General features: G+C 40.2%; 1 protein-coding gene across 19 annotated transcripts in view; it reads left to right on the top strand.

The window, feature by feature from the left end:
* Mllt10 (MLLT10 histone lysine methyltransferase DOT1L cofactor) overlaps nucleotides 1-20,236 on the top strand; it is a 141,438-nt gene extending 121,202 nt beyond the window's left edge. For all 19 annotated transcript variants that reach the window (XM_035442802.1, XM_027405283.2, XM_027405284.2 and 16 more), the window contains 9 exons: nucleotides 3,768-3,885; nucleotides 5,204-5,276; nucleotides 8,110-8,264; nucleotides 10,186-10,374; nucleotides 10,759-10,847; nucleotides 10,974-11,338; nucleotides 12,070-12,166; nucleotides 16,188-16,388; nucleotides 18,577-20,236. In XM_035442802.1, coding sequence (XP_035298693.1) covers nucleotides 3,768-3,885; nucleotides 5,204-5,276; nucleotides 8,110-8,264; nucleotides 10,186-10,374; nucleotides 10,759-10,847; nucleotides 10,974-11,338; nucleotides 12,070-12,166; nucleotides 16,188-16,388; nucleotides 18,577-18,621 — 1,332 coding nt within the window. In that variant the 3' untranslated portion in view covers nucleotides 18,622-20,236. The remainder of the gene's footprint in view (nucleotides 1-3,767; nucleotides 3,886-5,203; nucleotides 5,277-8,109; nucleotides 8,265-10,185; nucleotides 10,375-10,758; nucleotides 10,848-10,973; nucleotides 11,339-12,069; nucleotides 12,167-16,187; nucleotides 16,389-18,576) is intronic.
* The last annotated feature ends 1,289 nt before the right edge of the window (nucleotides 20,237-21,525 follow it).

The following is a 21,525-nucleotide window of genomic DNA, read 5'->3' as shown; positions in this document are numbered from 1 at the left end:
TCCAGTGGCGATTTAATAAAAAAGCTTTTCCTTTAAGAGAATATATATGAAGTAGGAACCTGGAGATGTAGCTTAGTGGTAGAGTACTTGATTAGCACATGTGAGTCTCCTTGTTTCATTCCCAGTCCACAAAACAAAAAACAAAAAACAAAAGTACGTGTGAACTGGGAATTTTACAAAAGTACTTATTTTGATGTTTGTGTTTTGCCTGAATGTATATCTGCACCAAGTGTGTACTTGGTGCCTGCCAGAAGAGGGTCTTGTATTTTTTTGGGACTGATACTGCTGATAGTTGTGAGTTTATCTGCCATGTGGGTGTTGGAAATTGAACCTCGATTCTCAGGAAGAGCTGTTCGTGTTTTTAACCACTGAGCCAGCTCTCCTACCATCCAACAAAGTAAATAATCTTGATAAAACGTTGTCAGAGCCGGGCATTGCTGTTGCACACCTTTAATCCCCAGCCTTCTGGAGGCAGAGGCAGAGGCAGAGGCAGAGGCAGAGGCAGGCTGATCTGTGAGTTCGAGGCAAGCCTGGTCTACAGAGTGAGTGCCAGGGTAGGCTCCAAAGCTACAAAGAGAAACCCTGTCTCGAACCACCCCCCCCCCAAAAAAAAAAAAAGAGTATTTGGAAGAATGTATGTATGTATGTATGTATAATTTTTTTTTCTTTTTTTTGAGAAATCTTTGAGACAAGATTTCTCCTGTAACCCTGGCTGTTCTTCAACTCACTCTGTAGCCCAGGCTGACCTCAGACTCGGAGATCTGCCTGTCTCTATCTCCAAGTGCTGGGATTAAAGATTTTTAAAGGTGTGTGTCACCATGGTCTGATAAGACCGTTTGAATGTATTCCCCCCCCCCCAACACACACACACACACACACACACACACACACACACACACACACACACACACACACACACACACACACACACACACACACGGTTTCTCTCTGTAGTTTTGGAGCCAGTTCTGAAACTCACTATATAGATCAGGCTGGCCTCGAAATCACAGAGAAACACCCGTCTCTCCCTCCTGAATGCTGGTATTAAAGTTGTGCTTCACCACTGCCAGATTATATTTAAAATTCTTTAAAGAACTTTTACTATAAGCTGTATGCTTTGAAACAATGTTTGTTCTAATTGGTCCTGTATGCTAGAACTATAACGTTTCAAGCCTACCTCTAAATGATGCTACCATACTATTCCATGTCGCCCTAATTTTTATTTTTTATTTTTATGGAGTTGAATCTCGTGCACTTTTGCGAAAAGTAACCTAATTGGTGCTCTGCATCCATTTCACAACTCTGGGATTTTGGATTCACACTAACATGTCCTTTCTACATCTTATTCTCCTTGTTTATCATTTTGAGGGGAAAAATATACCTCAAAGGAATGCAGATTTTAAGTCTTATATTTATATAATTTATTAGACCTAGCATTTTCCAGTTTTCTACGTGTGTGTGTGTGTGTGTGTGTGTGTGTGTGTGTGTGTGTGTGTGTGTCTGTGTGTGAGTCTCTGTGTGTGTGTATGCGTGTGCAAGTGCTTCACCACAGCATGCATATGGAGGTTAAAAGACAACTTGGGAGAGTTGGTTCTTTTGTCCATGTGGGTCCTGAGTATTGAACTCATCTGGTCCACCAGGCTTGGTAGCAAGTTCACGTCGTCTGGTCAGTCTAAGACCTAACACTTCCCCTTCTATGGAGGTAACTCCTTTAGAGTAAGCCAGGTGTGTAGGCACTGTTTAGTCACCACTTCGCTGTTGTTCTTTTTCTGCTACACACAGATCTCTTTTGTCTTGCTGTCTTCAAACCTCAAAATAAACTTTGTTATTCCTTGTAATTTTCTATATGCTTAGTTGCTCTTTAAAAACTTCTCTCTCAAGCATACAAAAGTTTCATGCAAAGAACTTTTAAGTTTCAGTATCTGAGACTTTGTTACTTGTGCTCAGTAATACTGATTTGTATGCATTGTTGTTGTTCTTAGATATTTTATGATTAGCTAAGCTTCGTTGCTTTTGGAGAGGCAAAAAGTCACATTTAAAAAGCATTTCTTTATCCATACCTATCCTTGCATATGCCATAGCACACACATAGAAGTTAGGATAACTTGGAATAGAATAGTCAGTTCGCTTTCTACTATATGAGTCATGGGAATGGTGCTCAGGTCATCAGGCATGGTGGCCTGTCCCCTTACCCTCTGAACTATCTATCTCACAGTCCAAAAGAGTCATGTTTTAGTTTATGAATTGTGTTTTAGGTATCCATACTACTAAATACATAGTAAGTATCCATTTTTGATCTTTAGGTTGAATGTGTGTGTGTGTGTGTGTGTGTGTGTGTGTGTGTAGTGTGTGTGTGTAGTGTGTGGTGTGCGTGGCTGCATATCTGAGAGGTGGGTGGCAGTTCTCTCCAATGAGTGGATCCCAGGAATGGGACTCAAGTCATCAAGCTTGGTTGCAAGGGTCCTTACACCCTCTATATATAAACTTCATATATAAACTTAGTCTATGTGTATATTCTTGAGGATAAATACAGACATTGTTCAATTGAATTTACACATTAAATGTGAACTACAGAATTCCTTGGAACAGTGGGAAGCAAAGGATTCTATATTGTAGAAACCATTACTATGGTTTCTATCATTACTATGCTTAATAAATTGGTCAAATGCCATGATATAATGTTGCCCAGAAACAGTTTATTCTCTAGAAAATGTGCTTGTCATAACTGATGCCATAAGTCTCTTCTTGGTGTTAAACGTATCACAAGACCCCCCTGTCTCTTTTCTGCTGGAGTATTTGTAAAAATACTCCAACTCTTTTGAAATTGTTTTCAAGAGTTTTGTTCTGAAATACCTATGCTTTGATTTTAGTCACGAAAGAGAGGAGTAAGTTTACTTTAAATTTTGTGATTCTGTTAAATCTGAAATTTATTTCAGGGTAGTAAAAGCTTTGTGGTAGCTACAATATTTTGTGAAGAGCAGATTTGTTTCCAAAATGGCACATCTTAAGGTTCTTACATTCTTGGAAAGTGGGAGCCTATATACATCAAAGAAGGCATTTTTATTACATTGGATTATGCAACACTTTGGCCAGCTTCCTTAACTTCTTCTGTGTAAGGGTTCATTCTTGCTTGTTTGGCACAGGTCCCAGTTAGAGGCCTTCATGCTTGTGGTTAGCAACATGAATGAATCACAAACTATGGAGGAGCTCTTCAGTTAGTAGAGCTGGCTTCCAGCCACAAAGACAGTGCCTTATATGGGGTCAGGCCAAAGCTGTGATTGGTTGAGCTCTGCATTGTATAAAAAGCATACTTGTGATGTCTGTTTACTTTCCTTTAAAACAAAACAAAAAAATCATCACAAGCAGCAGGCTCCTAAGTCTATCAGAATAGGAAGTAACAAAACAATGTGCAGGTTTTTCTGATGGCAGGGTTAAGCAATATCAAACATGGCTTTGAGCAGTTCAAATAGTAGTAGAAGTAGAAGCTGAACCCTTGACCTTCATAGCCAGCTTGTGATGTAAGAGAGGCAGTATTATTAAACATGGTTACCATAGTACTAGGTTTAGTGTAGATTAGATCTACTCCTTAAAAATATTGTAGTTTTCAAAAATTGTCATATTAGATGTTAATACAAAGCAACTGCTTTTTAGAAGGCCAGCATTTCTGCTTGCCTTCTGAGATAGAAAACATTGCTAAGACTACAGGAGATAAACTGTTATGGCATTTCCAGTCTCTCTTACTAATTATTGTGCTTCTTTTCATTTAGGCAAATACCCTTTCTGGATCTTCTCTTAGTCAGGCACCAGCTCATATGTATGGCAGTAGATTAAATCCAAATCCACCCATGGCAGTTCTCATAGCTCAATCTGAAAGCAACCAAACAGGTAAAGCTCCTCCCCAGTGTAAACTTTCTCTGTGTGAGGTCATTTTCTTATAAAATAGAGAAAGAAAGAAAGAAAGAAAGAAAGAAAACCAGCTAGGGATGTTGTTAATAGGAGAATTGTAGTTTTACTTTGTTTTTCTTTTTGTAAACCCGAAAGAATCACAATTGGAAGTAAGTAGGTGCTCTGCTGCAGAGTAGTGATATGTCTTTTATTTTCTGGAATGTAAATATTTAAGCTGGGCTATCAGCAGGCAGAAGTGTGACAGTGTCTCTTGTGACTTTTGTGACAGATATCTATGTTCAATCCTCAGTTCTATGTAGTGAAAGTAACATAACATTGGGCTTTTCTGTGAATAGCCCAAGCCTTTATTTGCATAATTCATGAAATTGAATTAAACAAACTTTGTTTTAAAAAATCCTGTTAGAGAATTTCTACAATGTTTAGCAATCCTGTGATTGTTTTTTTCTTTTAAAACAAGTTGGCATTCGTAGCAATTTCCTCTTGTACTGTTTTAATTGCTTCTGCATGTACTTTGTTTCTTTACATCCTTAAGGATTTGTTGACATGTCCAAGTAGTCATTCCTGGGGAGGGAATGGCTTTAGCAGTTGTGTCTTTACCCTTCAAGGGTCAGTGGCTACCTGACTTAGAATAAGGGGTCGGGGAGCAACCCAAAAGAGGCTAGGTAAGACTGTAAAGGACTAGAATGTAAGCTACTTAAGAAGTGAAGATCTCTTATCATATAGCAGCAATATATTGGGGTTAAATTTTCATATTAATAAGGAGGTCTAGGGTGGTTTTTTTTTTTGCCAATTTGGATATATGTTACATATATTTTAATTGGTGTTAAGTCACTTACCAATTTTAGTCTTTGTGTATAGGGTTCTGTAGAAATGTATTTTGTGAGTTCATCTGGGATATGAGGTGTTAAAAAATACAAAGCATAAAGATTTGCTGTGATAAGCATACAGATTAGCTGTCTACAGCTGTGATTCATTACTTTAACCATAGAAATTAAAAGTGGCTGAGGGGAGGGCAGTACAAATTCAAACCACACTTCTGTGTTGTAAAATTGAAAGGAATGAAAGAACAGAACCATAATCCATGGTCTTTTACACCCTCAAAAACGTGTACAGACAACATTTTACATGCCACAGTTTTAACAGTTCTCAACAGCAGCATGCCAGGTCTCCCACTTTCATAACGGTAAGACTCTGGTACGGGCTTGATGTGTGTTTTAGGAAAACACAGAGCAAGAATTTGAAACCTCTTATCTATTAAGAGAGCCACTTTATGAACTCTGAAATATTTACACTGCAGATCAAGATCTGGGAGACAATAGCCGAAGCATAGTTGGTCGAGGAAGCTCACCCAGAGGAAGCCTCTCCCCAAGGTAAGCATTGTTTATACTGCATAGCATAGGGAAGGAACACTTTGCGATTTGGAAATTTTGTTATCTTGAGCAGTAAAGTGTGTATTTGTTGAGGCTATAAAAGCAGGTAAGAAGCCTGTCTAGACAGTTAAGAAAAATGATCCTAATTTAATTGAAATGTTAATTTTAAACACATTGTTAGATTTCTAAGCTAAAAGGAGGAATACATTTTCATGTTTCTAATCAGTTTGAACTATTTATCATTTGTATATTTAGCTTCTGGGTTGATTAATGCATTGACTTGGGTAAACTTGCTACAAACCCCAGACTGTCACTGTTGGGTTACAAGTTTGGCTGAGTCTCTAGTTACTACCTTACAAATGAAGGTCTTTAAAGTCCCTCTAGTTCCTTTTAGATTGTTTGAAGCAGAATATAGCCAGTGTTATGTGTTTTTATTAAATTTCCTTAGGTTTTAGGTGATATCCCACCCAGAACCGTCCACTACTATGAAATTTATCAGAGTGGGATTATGGAGCCATATAACTCTGTTCTAAATGAGGGGAATGTTGCTGGGGAGTACATGTCAGTTTATAGAAGGCCATGGACTTTACTGATGCCTGTCTTTTTATTCCGTTTTCAACTTCTGCATCCTTCTCTAGTTTGTTTTTTCTATGTTCTCCAGTATCATTCATTCATTCATTCATTCATTCATTCATCATTCATTCATTCATTTATGTATACAGCATTCTCTGCTTGTATTTCTGCAGGCCAGAAGAGAGCACCAGATGTCATTTTAGATGGTTGTGAGCCACCATGTGGTTGCTGGGAATTGAACTCAGGACCTCTGGAAGAACAGCCAGTGCTCTTAACCTCTGAGCCATCTCTCCAGCCCAATGTTCTCCAGTTTTATAAACTTTGGAAACCAGGGACCTGAAGTACTGAATGAAATATAACGCTATTTCTGTACTGTTAAAATTCTTCTTTTCAAATGAGACTGTTGATGGAGTTTTGCTCATGTTTAATACAGGAAGAGTTTCCTTGTCCCCCATTTAAACTCAAAACATCACACAATGTATTCAAAAATCACTTAGTGCAATTTTGCTTAGTGAAAAACGGTTTTTTAAAACAGGACATAGCATAACGAATGTTATTCAATTATTTTTGGTGTGCAGTTAAAATGTTACATTAATCTTTAAACATAAGCCTGGAGTGGTCAAACTTACCCTTGCATAAGGTATCTGGAAATCGGTGGCCAGCTCTTGATGCTTGTATGTGGAATAGAATGCCTTACAGCTTGAAGTCCTTATTTTAAGAAATTGCTGTATAACAAACTATGTCCAAGAAGGACACTAGTATATTTCTAGAAGACTGTTCTTTTCCAGCTGTGCATCTGTGAACAAGTCATTGAAGCCTTTTTAGTATTGATGGAGCAAGCATTCAGAATTTGCCCCCACCCTTCAGAAATCCCTAGACCTTCTTTCTCCTTAATTGGACATGGAACCTGTAAGATTATTTTAGAAAATACTTAGGAAACTAATATTCTTTACTGATACATTAAAGTAGAATGGAAAACAGAGACCAAAGATGGCCCTATTTATTAATGTAAAACCAAAACTGGACATTAGAAAATTATATGTTCATTTTCATTCAAGAAACATTTATTTTGGAAAGGTTAAGATCTGTTTGAAGAACTAACCTAAGACATTTTAAAAGTACTTGCATGGCCGGGTGTTGTTGACTCACAACTTTAATCCCAGCACTCGGGAGGCAGAGGCAGGAGGATCTCTTGTGAGTTTGAGGCCAGCCTGGTCTCCAGAGGGAGTGCCAGCATAGGCTCCAAAGCTACACAGAGAAACCCTGTCTCGAAAAACAAAACAAAACAAAACAAAAAAACTTGCATGATCTGTTCTACACATAAATTTGTTTTGGACTGAATGATTTTCCTTAGAACTGAAACAGTTTTTTTTTCATCTTTAATTCAAAAATCACTAAATTTTTCTTTTCACTGAACTTTAGGATTTTGTTGATTGTGAATTCAAATGTCCCCCACAGTGTTACACTTCTAATAGTATTTATATTAAGACACAGTGGTAGACCTTTTCTGGCTATTTTATTTTAATGTGTATGTATGCTTTGCCTGCATGTATGTATGTGTACCACATGAAGACCCAGTGCTCAAAGAGTCTAGAAGTGTGCATTAGATCCTCAGGAATTAGAGTTATAGACGGTTGTGAGCCACCATGTGTGTTCTGGGCACTAAACTTGTGCCTTCTCCCAAAGCAACAAATGCTCTTGAGCCCTGAGCTATCTCTACAGCCCCAGCCTTCCTTTTGGGTATTCTAAAAATTTTCCTAATGGCTATCTCCTCTATCCTATCAAAAAAAAAAAAAAAAAAAAAAGCCATTTTGAGCCGGGAGGTACATGCCTTTAGTCCCAGCACTTGGGAGGCAGAGGCAGGCAGATCTCTGTGAGTTCCAGATCAGCCTGGTTGAGCTAGTTCCAGGCCTCCTCCAAAGCCACAGAGAAACCCTGTCTCAAAAAACGAAAGGGGGTGGGGAAAGGCCATAATTTTTATTCACAGGCCAATCCAGAGATTCTTTGCCGTTTGTTTTCTAGTGGTTTTTTAAAAAAACTATCTTTTGTATTCAACTACTTTATTATTATAATTTAAGGAGGAAGACTGATAATGAGTCACCACTTATGGTTTTCTGAGATCTGATACCTCTGCCATAGGCCACTTGGTACCAGAAAAGTTGTACAGGAAAGGGGTTCTTAGCATGATGCAAGAAACTGACACACAGCTACTTAAAAGCATTCCCTTGTTTTGTAACTTGAGAATTAATATTTTTGACAGATCCCCTGTGAGCAACTTACAGATTCGCTATGACCAACCAAGCAATAGCAGTTTGGAAAATCTGCCTCCAGTAGCAGCAAGTATTGAACAACTTTTGGAGAGGCAGTGGAGTGAAGGACAGCAATTTTTATTAGAACAGGGCACTCCTAGTGACAGTAAGTATTCCTCTTCTTGTGTCTAATGATGGAACAACTGTACATGGAACAACAGATAGATGAATGTATGCATAAGTAACTATTTACCCAATATAACAATGACATTACGGCATCCACTTTATATAATTAGAGAAGGCACTGTTACCCTTTGACAGAGCTGACTTTATAGTGTTAACTCCAAACTTGTCTTTAAATATTATTAACACTATGATCTCGGGCAAGTGTTTTATTTGTTTGGGTTCATTTTGTTTTGTTTTTAGTTTCTTTAGTCTCTTATTTATGGAATTGGGAGTAAGACTTTACCTATATTTTAGGGTTGTTATGAAGATAAATTACATTTAAGTTGTAAGTGCTTTTTGTTAGCTGGTTATTGGTTGAAACACAACATTGCTCCTCTTCCTCTGTCATGCTATATATACTGCATTCTTGTCAGCTTGTGAAAATACGCAGTATCCTTTCGGCTCAAAACAGTATGTCTAGGCACTGGGGTTATCCAGGCTCAGCAGTTAAGAGCTCTGGCTGCTCTTCAGAGGACCCGTGTTCAATTCCCAGTACTCATATGGTGGTTCACAACTGTCTATAGCAACTGTTCAAGGGGATCAAATCCTTCACACAGACATCCGTGCAGGCAAAACACCAGTGTACATAAAATACAAATTAAAAACAAATATATCTAGTCAGGTATAGCTAGGTTTCTGTTTTACATTAGGCTGGCATGGTGATACCTGTTTCTAATTCTGGCCCTCAGGAGGTAGAGACAGGCTGAACTCTGAGTTCCTGGCCAGTCAAGGGCTACTTGGTGAGACCCTATCCCCCCCAAAAGGAATAGTAATTTGCAAATTTTATATTTAATTGGAATGTTAATCATATTTATGGAATTACATGGTATATGTTATATATACATATTCAGTACTTCTGGTTTTAAGTATTAAAACCACAGGGGAAGAAATCCCCCCCCCCCAAAAAAAATGCAAAGTTGGCGCAGGTGAGGGAGAAGAGTAGTTGATTTCTATCAGTTTTGGCATGGAAGCTTTCACTGCTTTATTTTATGAAAATAAGGCTTTCAAAATATTTCTAGTGAGCCAAGTGGTTTTAAATTGATATTTTATGAATGGTGCTCTTACCTAAAACTGCTGTTTGTGAGGAAATTGATGTGAGGATAGCCTTTTACACATTAGCCAGAGGACAGGTTATTTTGTCTCATCTGGACACCTTAAGGGGGATAAAGTTACATTTTGTACTGCTAGAGCTGTGTCTTTTGAAGGCCCTGAGGTCATGTTAAGTAAATACAACTTTTTAATACCTGGAGTTTTTAAAGTGTCCATCACTGTGGCCTAACAGCAATGCTCTTGATTGTCAGTTGAAAGTTCCAGTCTTGGAGGAATTAACAGGGTATCTGAGGTGAGCAGGAAGCTTGTTAATGGATGAAGCCTACCTCCCTGGAGGGAGAAGTAGAAGGGCGCAGATACAGCGCTCCCTGCTGGGGAGCCTGCAGAGAGACAGGTTGAGCAGCTAGGATGGCAGGCTTTTTGCCAAGTGTCTGGTGGCATGCTTGGATTTTCTTGTTGCTGATACTACTCTTATACTGCTTTGGGTTCTTGAGGAAAAATAAAATGCCATCATTTTTCTCTGAGGATAAAAGCTACTTAAACCTGACTGGGTTGGGGTTTTGTTTATTTAATCAGTATTGGCCCAAATATTCCATTTAAGAACAGTCTTCCTTTGTGAATATATTTCTAAATATAAACAGGTTGTTTATATTTACATTTAGATCTAGGAATAAACCTCAGTCATTTGGTATTAGTTTACAGAATTTCCACATTTTTATATTATTTCTAAAGTAGTTGACACTATGACTATGTAAGTCTTAATAATGGGAGTAGTGCTGTCTTTATTAAAAATCACACAAATAATTTGCTAGTTTTAGGAATGCTGAAGTCATTACACCAACTTCAAGTTGAAAATCGAAGATTAGAAGAACAAATTAAAAACTTGACTGCCAAAAAAGAGCGTCTGCAGTTACTGAATGCACAGCTTTCCGTGCCTTTTCCAACAATAGCGACCAATCCTAGTCCACCGCATCAGATACACACATTTTCCGCACAGACTGGTGAGTATGGAAATACTTGTTTTGAAGGAAAGTAGGTTGGACTCCTAATGTCATCTACATAATAAACAATAACTGGCAAACAATTAGCTATGTTAGGATATAAGAAATGAATGGCGGGACATTTCTGAGGGACGTAGACAATCCCTGTTAATTTTCTTGAGTTTGTTTTCACTTCAGTGCATAGTTTAATGGTAAAATTTACTTAAATGTAATGATTTCATAATTGATTCAAAGCTACAGTATTCAGTGTACCTCCCCTCCCCATTTAAATCTGTTTCAGGAACAACAGGACTATAGGCTTTGGCATATGCTTTAAAAATAGCATTTAATCTTACATGTTATACAGTTAATTTAACAGGGTTTTTTGTCTTTTACTATTTTTAGCTCCTACTACTGATTCATTGAATAGCAGTAAGAGCCCACATATAGGAAACAGCTTTTTACCTGACAATTCTCTCCCTGTATTAAATCAGGTAATTTTTGTGGTTATATTCATTTGTGTTTTACTTGTAGCAGTAGCATATTACAGTCAATGATTTAAAATTAGACAGTTTTGCTGTGCTCTTTCCAACCTAAGTGTTTATTCTTTCTTACACTAGGACTTAACTTCCAGTGGACAAAGCACCAGCAGTTCTTCTGCTCTGTCTACTCCCCCACCTGCTGGGCAGAGCCCAGCTCAGCAAGGCTCAGGAGTTAGTGGGGTTCAGCAGGTCAATGGCGTGACAGTAGGGGCGCTAGCTAGTGGAATGCAGACTGTAACATCCACCATTCCTGCCGTGTCTGCAGTTGGTGGAATAATTGGAGCTTTGCCAGGTAACCAACTGGCAATTAACGGAATTGTAGGAGCTTTAAATGGTGTAATTCAGACCCCTGTCACACTATCCCAGAACCCTGCCCCCCTCACCCACACCAGTGTGCCACCTAACGCAGCACATCCAATGCCGGCCGCTGCACTGACTAACAGGTAAGAAACTTACAATTTCAGTAGAGTTTAGTTTTTCTTGTTTTATTTTCCGTGCCTCATGTCAGTGTTGTCCTTGTTCTGGGTTAGGATTTTTAATGAATTTTGTAGACGTTCTGTAGGAAGAATAGCTGCCCAAACTCATTGAGTAAGTGAGTATTTGGTACTCATAGTTTTTTTTTTTTCCTTATTAAACTCATTGAGTAAGTGAGTATTTGGTACTCATAGTATTTTTTTTTTCTTATTAGACTGATAAAATTCAGTTCAATATCAGTTTCAGTAACATAATGTTAAAATACATTCTGTGTAGAAAATGTCAGTCCCGATCTGTGGTATCTGTTTTTAAATGTTAGTTTTTCTTCATCCTTCTTTCAGCATGTGTGTATCTTACTCTGCAAAGACATTATTGTGACAGTCATGTGATACTGGTTCTGCAAGATTTAGGAGCACAGTTTTGATATTCTCTAATCAGAGATTTTGATGAAGTAAGGGATAGGTGATTATTACATATGCTTTATTGCAAACACATAAATTGTGTTTCTTAAGTTTGTGCCTATTTAACTTGACAGTGCATTCCTTTTTAGTTGCATACACATGTATAGGCAAAAAGAATAATTTGTACATAATGAAGTGTCTTTGATAAAACTGAGTTCGTTAAATACCTACTGAAGGGACTGCCTTTCGTATCACCTGAAAAGGCTGCAGTAGAAGTAAGGATTGCAATGGTTTTTCAGTGCCTCGGGACTTGGATTACTGTCCGACCAACAGAGACAAATGTTTATCCAGCAGCAGCAATTCCAGCAGCTGTTAAACTCCCAGCAGCTCACACCGGTAAGTTCTCTGTTTTGAAAGTGTGTGTGTGTGTGTGTGTGTGTGTGTGTGTGTGTGTGTGTGTGTGTGTGTGTGTCTGTTGTTGTAGACTAATAAATGTTGATTATGGTGTAGGCTCCTCCATTGTGAATATGTATCCATAAAGTTGTCCTGCCCTTTGATTGTTTTACAAATGTTAGAACATGTATTGCGGTGCTAACTAAGCTCTGGGGATTGGAATTTGAGCAGTATTTTCCTGGTAGTTCACTTTAAGTGATGGTAGTAAGGGACGCAAGTGAGATGTGATGAGGGCATCAAATGGTCCAAGGATAAAGTAAGGTGAGGGCCAATTTATTTCTTTTGTGGTAATGGGAGGAGAACCCAGGGCCTCACATGATAGGTTGGCCTGACTAGCATTCTACCATGGCATTCCATCACCAGTTCCAGTTTGAGATAGGCTTGTCCAGTCTTCTTGGGAGATGGCATTTGAACCATTCTGTCACATAGCTCTAATAGTTAAATCAGTTGTGCTGATCTTGCTTCATTCATGCCCTAGTTTTCTTTCTTTCTTTTAAAGGATTCATCGGAGAATGTTGAACTTGAACAATGATTAATGATAGTGATCAAGGGTTTTTAGAAAGGGTTTTGGGAGGGAAGCAAGATGTGCTCAATAGTAGAAATGGGAATCACTAGCAGGACAGTTGGTATCCTGATGTAGTGCCATCTCTGGTTAGGTAACTGTAGAATTGTAGTATGTTTGAATGATAATCAAAAAGCAAAAGAGGAACACTGAACAGTTGGATGTTGACCTTTACAGACATACAGAGGAACCAAAGGGAAATAGTTTTCCTGAGAAATAGTATTTCTATTATCACGTTCAGTTCATCCTCCCGACCCATCTGTTAATTCCTTTATCTGCAAATCAAAAATAGCAAAAAATGTGCATTTGTACTGGATTACAACACTGTGTAACTATTTATTATTTTCATTATTTTCTTTGTATTTGTAACTATTTATATATTTTCATTGTGTCCTGGTAATGATTTTAAAGTATATGGGAGAGTATACAAGCTAAATACAGACACTATGCCCTGTGTGTGTGTGTGTGTGTGTGTGTGTGTGTGTGTGTGTGTGTGTGTGTGTGTGTGTGTGTGCGTGCTAGGATATTCATATGTATCACTGGTTTGCTTTGAATTCATGTCCTCCAGCCTCAGTCCCCTCAAGTGCTGGGATTTCAGGCATCTCAGCAACTTAGCTTTAACTGTGTCCTAAAAATGTAAGATGAAGTATTCTTCTGATAGTGTATGGGATAGGGTAGCACACACCTATAATTCTGGCACTTGGGAGTTGAAGGCCATACTAACTATATGAGACTGTCTCAAAAAGCCAAAACCTCAGCCTCTTGTTTGCCTTCTATCACCACTGCCATTTGTCCCTGCATGGGAGGTAATAGACTGGTAAGTCGAGTCATTGTCCTGTGACATCGTGACTTACCAGTCACATACGGGCAGTTGGTCTTCTCTCCACCTGCTATGACGTCACGGTCCTACCTAGCTAGTCCTTTTTTGTTTCCCATTTGGGCTTCAAGCTCTTTTCTTCAGCCTTCTTACCTAAAAGTTGAGTTCAGCAATGTCCTTCACTCTCAGATGTTTGTTTCAGTTTGGTCCATGTATAGTTGCCTTCATCTTCAGATTAGAATTCTGTCCAGAGCATCCCACTTTGGATCCCCCACTTACCACATAGCGCACTTGACATGAAGGGCATTTAAACATGTCCCAGCCTGAGCTACCATGCTTGACTGCTCTCCTTTTCCCAACTCCATCCTTTTAGGTGCCTAAGTCAAAACTTGTAGTCTATCTTTCTTTCCTTTTTTTGTTTTTTAACTACATACTACAGTGACTTCATTTACTAGGTGTAGTAGCACACAGCTTTAATTTGAGCATCAGGGACAGAGGTAGGCACCCTGCATAATGAGACCATGTCTGGTCCCACTCCCGAAAGAAAGAAAGGAAGGAAGCTGCCTCCTCTGCTCAAAACTTTCTCTTGACTTTCCAGCTTCCCTCTCATGGTCTAGGTGGGAGCCATGTGCTCTTTCCCCTGCTTACCTGCCTGCCATTGGGCTCTTGTGGGTCCAGAATCTTTGTGCACAAGCTCTCCCTGAGATCCTGGAAATGCCCTCCTTCCTGCTTATCCTCTTTGCTAATGCGGTACCCTCCAAGTCTTTGTCCTGTGTTGACAGAGTAGTTGAATGACTACTTACTGCATTCTCATGGACTTTGTCTACTCTTAGCAATAATCACACTGTATCATTCTTTCTCATTCCCTAGGCAGGCAGGCAACTACCACCATGTATCCCAAATAGCTAATACAGTGCCTATTAGTCAGCACCCAGGAAATCTATCTTGAAAGGAATTTATGCTTGCTGAAAAGAAGAATCCAGAAGTGCAGCAAGAAAACACTTGCTAGGAGTAGAATATTCATTTGGAATATTTCTGTCAGGGCCCCTCCTTGAGAGGCATCTATCTGTCTGGTCCGGCAGACTTATCGGACCGGTGCTTGGAAGGAGGTGTGTGAGTTGAGGAGAGAATTAGACAAGAAGAGTCAGGAGGGAACATCCAGTGACTACTGTGATAATCAGCCCCAAGTTTATTACACAGAGCTCGTATATACCCCAGGCTAAAGGAGAAGGCAAAAGATACAAGGAACAGGCAATAGTAATTACCTCCTCAACACTACACCCTAAATCAGATACCCTGTTGTCAAGGCAAGACACACAATAGCCACACCTTAGGTCAGACATGCTGTGGATGCAACCTTGAAGGATCAATAATAGGCTTGAACTCTCTGACCTTAAGTCAAGATGAAATGGAGCCACTTCTGTGGGCCCTGGAATATTTCTAAAGTACTTTCAGAAATGTCTGAAAAGAATTATGAGCAGGGTTTGACCTTGTGATGCAATTCTAAAGTAGCTAATAGTGGTATGACTGACCTGTTGGAGTTTGCTCCTCTGCTGCTGTGACAAACCAGTCACCAAAGCCACTTAAGAGAAGAGGGTTTATTTTGGCTCACATCTAGGGAAGCCACAGCAGGAATTCTGCTCTCTAGCTTTTTTCACATGGCTTATCCACGCTGCTTTCCAACACACACCCTGCCTAGGGTGGACTGGACCCTCCCACATCAGTCACTAAGAAGAAAATCCCCAACAGCCAGGCCTGTAGGCCAACCTAATGGAGGCATCTTGTCAGTTTCGGTTGTCTCTTTAGATAACAGGCACACAACCAAAGCAGCCCTGGCCTCAAACTGCTGTTGCCAATATCTGTGTTTTTGATGGACAGCCTCATTTGTATGTACTTCTCCTATCTTTGCTTGCTGTTTTAAAAATGATCATTTCCCAGGTGGTTAACCTAGTGCAATTGCTTTTCTGTTTGTTTATCTGCTTATTTATTTATTTACTTGTTTATTTTTGGTTTTTTTGAGACAGTTTCTCTTTGTAACAGCCCTAGCTGTCCTGGAACTAGCTCTGTAGAGCTGGTTGGCCTCACACTCACAGAGATCCACCTGCCTCTGTATCTCCCAAGTTCTGGGATTAAAGGTGTGTGCCAGTACCATCTGGCTTATTTATTTAATCTTTAAAAAAAGATTTATTATGTATACAACATTCTGCCTCCATGTATGCCTGCATGCCAGAAGAGGGCACCAAATCTCTTTATAGATGGCTGTGAGCCACCATGTGGTTGCTGGGAATTGAACTCTGGAAGAGCAGTCAGTCATCTCTGTAATACTATTTATTCATTTTGAACAGGCCTAATTATATAGCCCTGGCTGGCATGGTACCATGTAGACCAAGCTAGCCTGGGAATTCATAGAGATCTGCCTGCCTCTGCTTGGCAAATGCTGGAATAAGGTCTGTGCCGTCATACTCAGCTCTTGTTTTCTTAGTAGTGTGAATGTGATTGACTTTTAAGTAACACTGTAAGAGAAAGAACTGGGAAATGAATGCTTTGTGACTGCTGCATCCCCTTCTCTCCCATTTTTGTTGCAGGAACAGCATCAGGCCTTCCTGTACCAGCTGATGCAGCAGCAGCAGCACCACCCACCTGAGCTCCAGCAGCTGCAGCTCCCTGGGCCCACGCAGATCCCCATCAACAATCTCCTTGCAGGCACTCAGGCGCCCCCACTTCACACAGCCACCACTAACCCCTTTCTCACTCTCCACGGGGACAGCACAAGTCAGAAAGTCACAGTGAGTATGTTTTGTGGCATACCTTGGGAGGATCACAATGAAGACAGACAGATATTTCTTTCATAAAACCAGTTGTTTTAGCAGCTGGATATTATAAACAGAGGGTCTAAGCCGGTTTAATTTACATGTCCCTTAAGTGTATCAATTTGAATTTGCATATAAGGTTTGAAGGCTGTTTATAATACTGTGTTTTCTGAAATACTTTAGTTGGCGAGGTATGAGACAACGCATTCAAAACAGATTCTTCTTTAAACTTTAATTTGGTTATAGAATTTTTCTCCCTTTATTTTTATACATGTTTTATTATTTTCTTCCAACATGCTTTTAAAAATGGAGTTACATGTATATGGTAGATATACAAAGTTAGGGCAATATTCTAAGCTTTCTAGCAGATTCCTTAAAATCTGCTGAGCCAGAGAGATGATTGAGTGTTTGACAGGGCCTACAAAGCACCTGAGTTCAGTTTCCCGAACCCATAGCACAGCCACTTGTAACTCCTGCTCCAGGAGTTCTATGCCCTCTCTGGCTTCTGTAGGCACCTGCACATAAACCCACAGACAGGTAGATACATACACTTAAATTTAAATCTTCAAAAAATTAATTGTAATCACAATTTCAATAGGATATAAAAGTTAAATTTATTGTCTAATGTATAAATCATAGCATCTGACCTTTTGGGGCTAAAGTAAAGATAGGTGTGACTGCATGAACAGCCCTCCCACAGGAACTGATGGGTTAGGGCTGTTGCCTTGTGGTAAGTCTCCTGTAACTCCAGTTGAGGACAGACACTTGCAAGTGGACACTACAGTAGAGTGTGGAGACCAGGTACTTAGAGCTTAAAGGCCAGAAAGGAACTGGGGGTCAGGTGGGCAAGGGACATGCAAATGTGAGCCATATTCCGTTATTTTGAGGTTTTCTCTTTCTCTTGGTTTTCATTTAGTATTGAATACTGACTGGTTCAGTATTCTGGGCTAATAGTTGAGAGTCCTTTTTGTTTGTCTTCTTGGCTGTGCTTGTTTTCTGAGTGTGAGTACTGTTCCCTTCCTCCGTCTATGATTTCGTGTTTATATGGACATTTGACACCATTTCCCGTGCTTTTGCTTATGGATATTTTCCATATTAAAAATAGATGAATTATAAGCTAGTTTCCCCAAGTTATGCAATATGAGATATTTTCAATGAAAGAACTACAATAAATAATTGGAGACTAACCATCCTCCTGGGGTGTTGGCATATGGCTATAAGCTGCTTGAGTGGCTGAAGCAAGAGGATCATGAGTTTGAGGCCTGAGTCCTATAGAGAGACCTCATCTGTCTGTCCTTCTGTCTGGGTCTCTCTCTCCCTCTCCCCCTCCCTCTACCCCTTCCCACAGACAGGGTCTCTACATAGTCCTGGCTGTTCCAGAACTCCTTGTGTAGTCCAGGCTGGCCTCAAACTCACAAAGATCCACCTGCCTCTGCTTCTGAGTGCTGGGATTGCATAGCTGGCTGAGACCCCATCTCACACAACAGAGTACTAAGAGGAAAGCTGGGCAGCAAGGGAGATCCCAGGGTCCGTTCATCTCACATTGTCATGTAATTTCAGCCATTAAAATGATAGGTGCAACCCCACTTATTGTAGGCAAGAGGTAAAAGAGGTCAATGCTCAGAAAACATATAACATTGGGGTCAGAATGATGGCTTTCTCGGTCCATAAAAATGCATTGTTGGCCACATCTTTCTCCTCCTGTGGAAAGGTGTACATGGGCGGGAGTTCTGTGTCCTTCCTTGGGCACTGTATTCAAGGACTGACACACCACCTTTATGCTTTACATGTGTTTTATTTATTCCTTTTTTTTTTTTTTTTTTTTTTTTTTGGTTTTTCGAGACAGGGTTTCTCTGTGGCTTTGGAGGCTGTCCTGGAACTAGCTCTTGTAGACCAGGCTGGTCTTGAACTCAGAGATCGGCCTGCCTCTGCCTCCCGAGTGCTGGGACTAAAGGCGTGCGCCACCACCACCCGGCTTAGTGTGGTGTTCTTAATCTTAGAAAATTCATACTCACTATGCTGAAAAGTAGCCAAGTTCAGGATAAACCCCTACGTGTTCCACATTGGCTAAGTTGTAGTCTCAGTTAGAGGGTGTTATCTCATTCATGTCTTGGGCAAAATTGACTGAACTAATGCTTCTACTTTGTTTTGTTTTGAATCTCAGAGACTTAGTGATAAAACTGGGCCTGTAGCTCAAGAGAAAAGTTGACGCTTGAACAACATCTCCTTGGCTATCCTGGTGTCCTGTGCTTCCCGGCTGCTGCAGAACTCTGCCACAGCTATGGAGGAGGACGGCAGGTGTGCACAGGGAAGGACGCCACACGTGCTCTTGTAAGGGTTTGCTTAGTTTTCTTGTCGCTTTGTTGCACTGAAATGAAATTCCTATATCCCCATCCCCTACCAAAGTGTTTGAACTTTGGAAGAAAAATGAGTAACTTTTTTGTCAATGAAATAATTTACATACAGAGTTTATCAATCCAGAAAAATGGAATGTGCTCAGCTGGTTTTGTTATAAATTGGAGACACAAATGGTGAAACTAAAGACTTGCTTCATTTGCAGACCACTTGGTTTTATTATAAAAGTTGGAGTATGAAATAGGGATCTCATTTGGGATAGAGTGTGCTTGTTCTATGGGGCAGAACCTAAGTTTTGAGAACTGTCCAATTTCTTCTTCTGGAGTTGTGTTCATTAACCATGTGATTATACAGATCCTCAACTGGGCTTTGCAAATGTTGTCTTAAGAAATTCCTCTGTAATGAGATTTGTCCGTTTTGTGATCAAATTAGGATGAAGTCACCTGGTACTGCTGACAGTGATTTTTCTCTTTCAAAAAAAATGCTTTTCTTATTGTTAAACCTACTCTATTCAAAGAGATCTTGAGTTATGCGTGTTGTAAGGCTGCTGGGAGAACCAGATCTATTGGAAATGGATAATTTTTTTTTTTTTTAGAAAGAGACACCAATGTGGAAACTGCTGGTAGGGTCTGGCCTTAATCAAGTGCCTGTTGAGACCTCCAGAGAAGAAGGGCGGGCTCTAGACAGCAGGGTAGGCCACTCGTGCCAGCAGCCTTCCCCATGCCTCTGCCTCTGTTGAAACTCTATGCCACTGTTGAGAGCTCACGTAAACTATTGCCTGGGTATCTGTCCACTAATGACTCACAAGGAAACAAGTGGATTTGGGGAGAGTATATATCATCAGCCCCTAGAACTGCCCATTGGAGCAAATGGGCCACCACAGTTCCTAAGGCCTCCCTGTCTCACAGCCATTTGACTTTGGGTAGTCATGCTCTTGATTATGACAATATGGCGGACTGGTAGGTTAAAAAACAGTTGGGGATATAACCATTGATCTGTTTCTGAAATGCATGACTTCCTAGTGGAAAAGACCCAGCTGCAGTTGGACCTCCACTGTGTGCTTAGCTGGAAGAACAAGCTAGCACTGCAGCCTGTCTCCTAGTGACGCTGCACAGTTCTTACCTCACTTCTGTAAATACGGTTTGTGAATCTGTTTTGTAATGTGAAAAATTCATAAGATAACATTGATATTTTGATTTGTAATATTTCTAATTGGTAGATTTAATTGAAAAGTAAAATTAATTTATTTTTATATGTTCAGGGGGAATTTTAAAGAAAGTCAAACCTTTTGTAGATAATTTAAAAGAATCAGTGTGGTTTATTTTACTGATTTAACCCACTGGTTGTTATTCTGTAACAATTTGTATAAATGGTAAATTTTGGATGTGCTGTTATTTTACTTAGATGTAAAATTCCACATGTATTAAAATGTACAAAGTTTTTGTTAATAAAATTTAATGATGTTTATAGCCCTGTGCCCATCTTTTTCTGAGAGGCAACTGTCCTGAACCCAGGCCCCTCATGTGTGCAGTGCAGCACTGTGGCTGTGTTTGTTGCAAGCGTCAGCACAGTACCATCTTTGAGTTGTCCAATTGCTCACGGGCAGGCTGTGCAGAAAAATGTGGAGCCAACGAGCTGTGTCCAGGGATGGCAGGTGATTGTTGAGAAGAGAGGGTGGGATGTGTCCATAGTAAGAGGAAGGAGAATCCACTCCAGAGGAGGCGTTTAATTAAAGCATGTTACTAAAGTAGCATGCACACTTGATTGAAGAATAAGTTCACTTGTTCAGAGTAAACTAGCGTATTCTCTGAAAGAGACTACAGATGTGTTTAATGTAGATGTGTGTAAGAGCTGAATGAACAGAAAAATCTGATCCTAGATTCCTAACTTTTTTAATTAACATGGGTCCCAGGGGAGTGGTTCGGGGGCACTTATGTCTTCTGGTCAACTCAACACGGTGTGTAGCATAGCTAAGGATTGTCTTGAACTTTTGATTCTTTTTGCTTTTGCTTCCAGGGTGGTGGGGTTGCTCTTATGTGCTGTCCCACCTGGTTCATGTGGTGCTGTGTGAGTTAAATATCCATCCCTGAAAAGTTGACTTTAGAATTTTTTTCTAGCCAGGCTGTGGTGGTGCACACCTTTAATCCCAGTACTCAGGAGGCAGAGGCAGGGTGGATCTCTGTGAGTTCAAAACCAGCCTGGTCTGTAGAGCAAGTTCATGGACTAGCTTCATAGCTACTGAGAAATCCTGTCTTGAAGGAGGTGGGGTGGGGTGTCTTTTCTATTACCCAGATTTGGTGGTTCACATCTGGTAACCCAACATCGGCTGCTTCTGCAGTGGGCCCAGGTCCAGTTCTCAGCATCCACATGGTGACTCAGCTATTTGTAACTCTACTTCCAGGGCGTCTGACCCCCTCTTTTGACCTCTGACCACAGGCATGCAGATGGTACATAGACATGCACGCAGGCAAACATTCACCCAAAATGGGGAAAAATATTTTTTTTAAGTGGGAAGGCCATGTCTGGTGTCTAGGTGACAGTCATGGTAACTCTAGGATCTGTAGGCTTGTTCCACGCTGCCTGTTTGCCCAGTTGTTAAACTGTCACCCAACAAAAGGAAGGAAGGGACAATCCCCATTGCTCTGTGGACAGTTTGTGGGAGCAGGGTCTTAGGATAATGTATCCCTTTCCTGTTGCTAAGTGGGCCATGTGCCCACTTAGATACAGGTACAGCTGGGCTTGTGGCACAGGCCTGAAA

This window comes from Cricetulus griseus, chromosome 3, assembly GCF_003668045.3.
Source record: "Cricetulus griseus strain 17A/GY chromosome 3, alternate assembly CriGri-PICRH-1.0, whole genome shotgun sequence".
Lineage (NCBI taxonomy): Eukaryota > Metazoa > Chordata > Mammalia > Rodentia > Cricetidae > Cricetulus > Cricetulus griseus.
Note: the sequence above shows the minus strand (reverse complement) of the source record. Positions and strands in the feature narration are given on the sequence as shown.